The sequence below is a fragment of the Nanorana parkeri genome, unplaced genomic scaffold (assembly GCF_000935625.1).
Source record: "Nanorana parkeri isolate BGI_ZX_2015 unplaced genomic scaffold, ASM93562v1 scaffold459, whole genome shotgun sequence".
Taxonomy (NCBI): domain Eukaryota; kingdom Metazoa; phylum Chordata; class Amphibia; order Anura; family Dicroglossidae; genus Nanorana; species Nanorana parkeri.
This window is the reverse complement of record NW_017306727.1, coordinates 376,979-385,941: the sequence shown is the minus strand read 5'-3', so window position 1 is coordinate 385,941 and position 8,963 is coordinate 376,979. Positions and strand designations below refer to the sequence as shown.

The following is an 8,963-nucleotide window of genomic DNA, read 5'->3' as shown; positions in this document are numbered from 1 at the left end:
TAGTACATGATATGTAGCCCTGTACCCCCTTTTCCACTTACAGAGCTAGGTTATTTTTCTTTTAAATAAATATTAATGTATTTTAATGGTATCTATCTACCAGTAGCTGCCTCATTTCCCACCCTCGGCTTATATTCGGGTCAATACTTTTTCCCAGTTTTTTTGGCTAAAATTAGGTACCTCGGCTTATATTCGGGACGGCTTATACTCGAGTATATACGGTACTTGAAATAGGAACAGAACTCTGGAACTTGTGCCAAAAAGGCAGGCAGAGGGCAAAGGACTAGACACCAGTTTTGCGTGTGCTATTTATATTTATGTATATAAATATATATTTTTTTTTTAAGCTGGATAGCTGAAAGACAGATTACACAAAGGGCTGTATGAGTCAGAAGACAGACTCCCTAAGCATCCCCAATTACTCTCTCTGCACTGTATAAGGCTCTCACAGAAGTAGCATTTGGGGAGGTGCAGTCTAAAAGGAAGGATCAATTGCTTTGCAAAGCCAGTGACATGGGTGAACATGCTGTTTTAAAATTAATTTGAAAAATAGAATTTCATGAAAAATGTAAAAAAGTATATAAAACCCTTAAAGCATGTAAAGGCTAAATGAAACAAACCCAAAGCCATTAACCATTAAAATAAGTCATCCCATAGTCTACAAATGACCCTACTGAATATGGTGTATAAAGTTCCTTTTCATGTCAGGTTTTGTCTTGGAGAATGATTGATTGCCATTTACAAAGGAGATCCAGAAAGTGTAATTGTCCTCTGACTAAGAACTCTTCTAAACAATGTCACTCTGGTTCTCTCCTGACGCATGTATTTATCTGTCCATGGATATTATTTATTTACATTTTGTAAAAGTACATTCCAGTCAAAATATGCATTTTAAAGCATTGCAGTTATTGTTTTAACACAAGTAATACAAAATTGTCACAGGACGAATACCAGAATAGGAACTTTACAGAAGTGGCAACACCAAACATCTACAACAGTAAGCTGTGGGAAGCATCTGGTCACTGGCAGCATTACAGCGAGAACATGTTCTCCTTCGAGGTTGAAAAGGAAACATTTGCCCTTAAGCCAATGAACTGTCCAGGACACTGGTAAGCTGGCGCTATAGTTTTCTTCTGAAAGACTTACCATATCTGCAAGATATTTTCTCTGTCTTTTGCTTAAAGGCATAGTTCACCTATGCCTTTTAAATGCACCTACACAAAAAATGTGCATTTATTAATTTTCCAGTACAGAGGACTTTAGCCCTAAAGTAAATAAACGATGGCATCCTGAAACAGTTATACCAAACAGTGGCCGGGATCTTGGTACCGTTTTAAACATATGGCGATGGTTGTTCACATACAAGTGATCTGGCGGCTCCACTGGCCCAGCCCTGGGACCAGCATGGCAGGTCTGTGCACATTGATTGAAGGGAGGTGAGCACACTCCCACCTGCTGATCTCCCCTCTGATGACTGAATCCGGAAGTGATTTGTATTACTTCACTTCCGGTTTCAAGCTGTCATTTCTCCAATTCCTGTAGCTGGAGAAGAAGCTGGAGAAGCAGATCACTGCTTCTTTGGGGTCCCTAGGTGACATTAGGGGTCTTTTAGACACCTGATGTCTTCATAAAGAGTACCTGTAACATCCCCTTTGCTATTATGTAGAGGGCTTGTAAGTTAAGTGTAAAAAAATAATAATAGATAGGTAGATACACCAGGGTTTGCATGTGTGTGAAGACAACGATTGCATCAAGCGTTACATATCACTGCGAACATTGGCAAGAGAGCAAAAAGTCTGGGGCTATCAATCACAGTTAAAACTAAACTGATGCATGGTAAAAGCTTTTAAAGAGTCACCCGTGGGAAACTTTGGGTATTGCAGTTTTTTTTTTTCTTTTTTTGCAATTTCACAGGCGCATGCAATTTTAAGGCTTGACATGTCTGGTATCTATTTACCTGACGTGACCCCCATCTTGTATATCTTACAAAAAAATCAGGCATTATATTTTGTTTCTGTGCACTAAATTTCATTTTGGTGTATTTTACTGGTGTAAAATACTGGTTTGATAAACATTTGTGAAAATACCATATGACAACTAATTGCAGCTACCATTTTTTTTTTTAATGAAAGCCTCTTCTTTTAGAAAATATATAATTGTTTGAGGGTTTTAAGCTGTTTTCTAGCTAAAATGTAAGATTTTATCATGTGCGCGCAAAAATTAGGAAATTGGTCCAGATCCCCCCCCCCCCCCCCCCATGTTAATGTTAGCACTTACCTTTAATGATGTTTATTAATTCGATCTTCTTTCTTGTCCTTTTTCACCTGTCCCTCCAACGCTGCGGCGGGTCTCCAATCCAGCGCTGAATCCTATGGGCTTGCTGGCACTTCCTGTCCCACGGTGTTTGCATGCGGGTGCACTCGTCCATATACTTGCCTTGTGTGTCTCCTCTCGTCCCGGCCGAAAATGTGATCTGCGCATGCGCCTGCCCCACGATGCTTTGCGGCCGCCCGAGAATTTTCACATTTTCGGACAGGAGCGCGCGGGGAAGTATTAACCCTTTTAAAAGCGTGTTTTTGTTTTTTTTTATTTACACTTTTTGCATATATCTACTGCTTGCTAGCAATAGATATATGCAAAACAAAACTGACGCTTTAACTCCACAAAAAGTCCCCCAAAAAGTACTTCTCGTCTTATAATGGAGCACAAAAGTCCAGCAGCAATTTGATTGTGCCATGAAGGCACTTCCGTGCCACTAAATATTGCTTTATAAAGGGAATTTTCTGTAATCTTATAATGGTCCAGATTCTTATGGCTGTTAACTTTGTTGCAGTCTTATGTTTGGCCATCGTCCTCGCTCATGGAGAGAATTGCCTTTGCGATTTGCAGATTTTGGTGTACTGCATCGTAATGAATTATCTGGAACGTTAAGCGGGCTGACCAGAGTTCGTCGTTTCCAGCAGGATGATGCACATATATTCTGCACAATGGAGCAGGTAAAATCAGTAACACTGTATGTATTATGTATAATGGCATAATGCCAGTAAACTGTATTTTTTATGATAAGAATTTGTGAACATAAATTTAAAGATAATGGCTAACATGGGGCACACTGGATACTGAGAGATACTGCACAAACATAAGGGATCAGTATGACTTTTGATAATTTACAAATGCTTATCAAGTCACTGTCCTTTGTGTGTAAGAAAATATGCTTCATGCATAATGACTATCCTGTTAAAGCCCATCTCCAGGCAAACAGAAAAACTACCCCTGCAGTGGTTCTACCCCTGCATTGCAAGGGTTAAGTGCTCGTTTTTGTCTAGGGTAGTAGGGAAAAGATTCAATTACCTGATCTCTGCACCTATTATCTGCTTCTGGGCTGTTAGACCGTTCCCCGCAGTTTCTTCCTCTGAGCTGCTAGACCGGTCCCTGCATCATCCTCTCCCCTTCTCTCCTGTGGTCTAAGGACTACTGATGTCATCACATCTAATGCAGGTTCCATAAACCTGCAATAGACATGAGGATGTTGAGGGACAGTGCACCAGCCAAAGCAGAGGGGAAGAAGAGGACAACGCTGGCTGCTGGCGGAGCTGAAATCAGCTAAATAAAACTGCTTTACTCCAGCCCCTAGACAAAAAGCATTTAACCCTTGCTATACCCCACTGCAAGAGTAATTTTTTTGTTTGTCCGGAGATGGTCTTGAAAGAAAAAAGAATTGGTATGTTATCAACAATTGTGAGAAAATTGGGATTATACGGATTATACGGTATATAACTGTCATTGGTGTTGACACTGTGATCATGCTGTATACTCTCTTTATAGATAGAGGAGGAAATGAAGGGATGTTTGCAGTTCCTGCAGTCTGTATATGCAGTATTTGGCTTCACCTTCCAACTTCACCTTTCAACCAGGCCTGAAAACTACCTCGGAGAAATAGAAATGTGGAATCAAGCTGAAAAGGTTTTTATTACACCTTTATCTTCACAGATATTGTGGGTTTATCCGTTGTATTTTGGGTAAGGTAAAATCCATGCTTTGTATTTCCAGCAACTGGAGAACAGTCTAAATGATTTTGGACAGCCCTGGAAGCTGAACCCTGGAGATGGGGCTTTCTACGGTCCCAAGGTAATTATGACTGTTTGCCCTTATGGTTCATTCAGGATTTTATTAAGGTTGGTCAATTGTGCCTTGCCACTACAGTGCGAAGTATGAGGATAGGGGCTTCCGGCAAAATATTGTAAAATTTGGACAATCTGGCTGGATTCTAATTAGACCGCATAGACAGGCCATAGTGTTATGATTCGAAGTGATATTATTTGGAGTTTGACATATGGGATTATAAGTAAGAACCTTCCAAACCATACTTTCTCTATTTCTGTTTTTATGTTCACAGATTGACATTCAAATAAAAGATGCCATAGGCAGGTACCATCAGTGTGCAACCATACAGTTGGATTTTCAGCTTCCAATCAGGTTTAATCTGACATATGTAAGGTAAGTTTAGTTTCTTGGTTCAATCAACATTCAAACTACCAATGAGCAAATTTAAAGGGGCACTATACATTAAAGTGACACTAAACTTAGGAGTTGAATTTTTAAAATGCATTCAAGTACCCAAACTATTAACAGAAATGCAGCCTATTTGTGTATCACTCGGCTGTAGATCCTCCAATCATCTCTGAATTGGTGCCGACACTGTCCTTCCTTCTGGAGGGTGCCTACTTTTATTCCTCATGGTCTCTGTGTGTATTGTAAAGTAGCCACTGCTCCAAGCTCACTCCTGTTATGGACTACAAGCTCAATGCAAATAGTAAAGTAAACATGAAATTGTAGTGCATCATGGGAGTGAGCTTGAAGCGGTGGCTACTTTACAACATAGGGACCATAAGAGAACAAAAGTAGCCACCCTGCAGGAGGAAGGACAGTGTCCGCACCAATTCAGAGATGATTGGAGGATCTACAGCCGAGTGATACACAAATAGGCTGCATTTCTGTTAATGGTTTGGGTACTTGAATGCATTTTTAAGATTTAAGTCCTGAGTTTGTTTAAAGCTGAACTCCAGGCAGATATAAAAGGCACAAAATAATGCAGCTCCACCATACATCATTAAATGCATAGATTTAAATGCAAGTGGTATAAGTGCCCGAATTTGTGGCCTCTTGCACTCTACTGTAATCTAGAGGTCAGACAGGGGGAGTTGGAAGCAGCACGAGTAGACAGTCAGGTCTGCTGCAGTTAAAGGAGTAGGCTGATGGAAGAAGAAAGCAGAGTGAAATGGAGGTGAGCTAATCAGCCTGCTGCTTCTCTTACGGTCTAGTTACAGGCTGGGGTGGGTAGGAGACCTGTAAATGAAAGGGAAACTGCAGTGGTGAATGATCGGGTTTCCTACACTGCCAGGCAGGACATTTTCAGGTCCAGCAGTCCTATCTATGTACTTAGCTGTTTGCCTGGAGTTCAGCTGTACTTAAAATGAGATGCTTTCAATGTGTGATATGTATATTACAGTTTATTTACATGTATCTACTAGAACAAATGCTGTTGCAGATATTGTTTTTTCTAGTGTGGCGATACAAATCCTGATAGCAGGACGTTAAGCACTAGTGGACACCCTTGATCAACTGTTCCGTTTACGGTTACTGTTTCCCTATACACAAGGCTAGTGCTGCAAATGTCTGACTGTAGCCTCTCCTACAAAGTACAGAATGCAGACTATATTCACTGATTGCCTTCCAAATCAGCATGGTCTGCAACTTTGCTCTGACCTATAACCATATAGAATTGTCTCCTTCAGAGCGTTTCCCAGCAGTGTTCCATCTGACACTGCAATATATACAGCTGGTGTCTCCAGAGTATAGCCTAATGATTTGTCCTACCACGCTCCATTCTCTGCTTATGTCTCTGTTCATCTGGGCCATAGAGAAGCTCTCCCAATCTGTTTTTTTTTTTTTTTATTGCCACTATATTTACGCATTCTGTATACCTTTCTCATGCAGCAATGATGGAGATGATAAGAAAAGGCCAGTTATCATTCATCGTGCTATCTTGGGATCTGTGGAGAGGATGATCGCAATTCTCTGTGAAAACTATGGTGGAAAATGGTATTTGTTCTTTCTTTCTTTTTAAGAAGTCTTTCTCCAATGTTATTAGAATTCTGAAATGCTGACACAGAAAAAATACTTACACAGTGTGCACGGATCTAATTTCATTTTGGTTTTCATTCTCCTGCGTTATTTGCTTTAAGTTCGATCTGCAGTGCATTGATTTTAGTGCTGTCATAATGGTGACAAATTGCAGAATACCATTTTTACTTTTAATATACCCCATCACCACATCTGCTTATGCATGTCTCTAAGTTACAATGATTGCACGTGGGTAAATACTGGACTTGCGTAAACACACACGCTAGTGCATGGACATACAACCCCGAACACAGACAATCTGCTTTCGGGGTTGTATGTACAGTTGCATACAGCCATTGATTTCTCTGGGCAGCTGTATGCAGCACCTGTGGCTCTCAAGTGGGGAAATATGCCTAAATTTACATTGTATGGTACAGGCGCATGTGTGCATTGGCCCTAAGCCTATGGCTTGAGGTGCAGTTTTCTTTTAGTTTAAGATTCAGTGAACATGTTGAAAACCTGACAGAGCTGACAATGTATGTGTGTTTTTTAATGTGTGTATGATGTGTGTATTTTTTAATGAGTGTGTGGTGATTTTGTTTTTGTTTTTTAATGAGTGTGTGTTTCATTACATGTGTATTTGTTTTGTGTGTATGTTTTCATGCGTGTCTGTGATGTGTGTGTTTTTCATTGAGTGTATACATGTTTAAATATGTGTGTTTCTCTATTTTGTCTAAGGCAGTGATGCTGAACATTTTTTAAACCCCAGCGCCCAAACTGCAACGCAATACCAAACTTATTTTCAGTGTGGGCAATTTTGAGATAAATAAATTGATTTTGCGCTGCAGTTTGGGCACTCTGGTTCCAAAACGTTCGCCATCACTGGCCTAGAGTGATGAAAGTCCTAGATGAAAGAGCAAGTTTCAGAGGTGAGGCTTAATATGGGTTACCTTAGCTAAATAGATCTGTTTATTCTGTTAACTGATAGTTTCACATTTATTTTGCTATCTGGAGTATTGATCATATGTTCCCTTTGTAAAGTTGTATTTCTGTGCACTTTGTCTTTTAGGCCTTTTTGGCTTTCTCCACGCCAAGTGATGGTGGTCCCTGTGGGACCAAGCTCAGAGGATTATGCACAACAGGCGAGTGCTATACTGTATACTTACAATGACCTAAAACCTATAATTGTTATTCACAAGAGATGGCATTTATCAGATCTTGCTGTCCTAGTCCAAATGTTGAACTGTTTTTGTGTTTATCCAAATACTTTTTTCAGAAAATAAATACTCGCAAGATTCTGAATATACATGGCACAATAAGGATCCTTATTTTCTAATCAGATTTAAAAATTAGTCACATGGCTAGAAATAAAGATCCGTACCTTTTTCTGTAAAGTTTTATGGATTGCACCAATGATGAAGTCTGAAAGATTTATAGATCAGATGGTATTATTACGTGCAGCAGTAAAGGTAAAATAAATAGTAAGGTAAATACAGTTCTACAAAAAGGTGCCAAACCCTGTGTGTATTATCCCTAAACACAATCTGATCATGAAAAGTAGTTTGGTAGAGATATTTGCAGTGGTGACTTGAGGACATAGCTGGACCAAACAAAGACAATTTGTTTTCTGCTAACTGTATTCTTTTAATGGTCATTCAGGTGTGCACAGACTTTTTTGATGCTGGATTTATGGCTGATGTGGATTTGGATCACAGCTGTACATTGAATAAGAAGATACGAAATGCTCAACTGGCGCAGTACAATTTTATCTTGGGTAACTTTTTAAATTATTACCATACTTCTATAAAAATATTACTTATTTCATCAACTTTATCCTCCATACCTGACTAATGCCTGCATCCCATCAGGCTGTTCATGTGTTTTGAGAGCCAGCGGGGCCGACTAGCAAGATACTGCGGCTTGGCCCAGCAGGAAATTCCTCCATCCACACAGTTTAGCGTAGATGGAGGAATCTGTTGCACTTTTTCCATCTGGCCATAGAAGATCTGCAGATAATCTATAGGTGTATGGCCAGCTTTAGTGTCATGGTAACAGATTTCCCCTCACTTCCTGTATAGGGAAACTGTTGAAACCAGGATGCTGAGAACCAATAAAATGCTAACAGGGGTTTTAGTCTCCCTGCATTTTGCTATAATTAAATAATTAAATAAATAAAGGGAAACCTATTAAAGTGGAACCCCAGATTGCAGGAAAATCCCAGAAAGGGCTGCAATCATTTCTCACTCTATCCAGAACTACAAATATCCCAAACACACACTTTAAACTCCAAACTTTTGTGTTTTTATATTTGTTCTTCTAAATACTTGGTCCCATTGGGTAAAAAAAACGCTTGTTTTTATGTTTTTTTTAGTGGTTGGAGAGAAAGAGAGGGCAAACAAGGCAGTCAACGTGCGGACAAGAGATAACAAGGTGCACGGGGAGGTGTCTATAGCTGAAGCTATAGAAAAACTCACAAAGTTAAAGAAGTCACAGAGTAAGAATGCAGAAGAAGAATTCTAAAGGCCGGATGATGAGAAAATACCACTACATTTCAGGAATCAAAACTCTGCTGCTAATATCACTCTCAAATTTATATTGCCAATAAACAGAACTTTGGTCATTTACATTTGTCTTATGATTTCCCCTTTTAGCTGAAACGTAGCACCTCAGTGGGGTTTTAGGTCAATACAATAGCTGAAATGAATCCCATGACATTTGAAGGATTTCACATGCGCACCTATATGTTATCTTTCCAATTATGCAAAGAGATTGCTTTAAGAGCCATAATCGATCGGAACTGTCCCCAATACACCTATACACATTTATGAAAATGGGCCTTC

At 39.6% G+C, this 8,963-nt stretch overlaps 1 protein-coding gene across 1 annotated transcript in view; it reads left to right on the top strand.

Moving 5' to 3' along the window:
* LOC108790270 (probable threonine--tRNA ligase 2, cytoplasmic) overlaps positions 1-8,747 on the top strand; it is a 41,838-nt gene extending 33,091 nt beyond the window's left edge. The window contains exons 16-24 of the mRNA XM_018560493.1: positions 943-1,109; positions 2,834-2,996; positions 3,826-3,963; positions 4,051-4,128; positions 4,397-4,497; positions 5,998-6,102; positions 7,193-7,265; positions 7,783-7,897; positions 8,495-8,747. Coding sequence (XP_018415995.1) covers positions 943-1,109; positions 2,834-2,996; positions 3,826-3,963; positions 4,051-4,128; positions 4,397-4,497; positions 5,998-6,102; positions 7,193-7,265; positions 7,783-7,897; positions 8,495-8,643 — 1,089 coding nt within the window. The 3' untranslated portion in view covers positions 8,644-8,747. The remainder of the gene's footprint in view (positions 1-942; positions 1,110-2,833; positions 2,997-3,825; positions 3,964-4,050; positions 4,129-4,396; positions 4,498-5,997; positions 6,103-7,192; positions 7,266-7,782; positions 7,898-8,494) is intronic.
* The last annotated feature ends 216 nt before the right edge of the window (positions 8,748-8,963 follow it).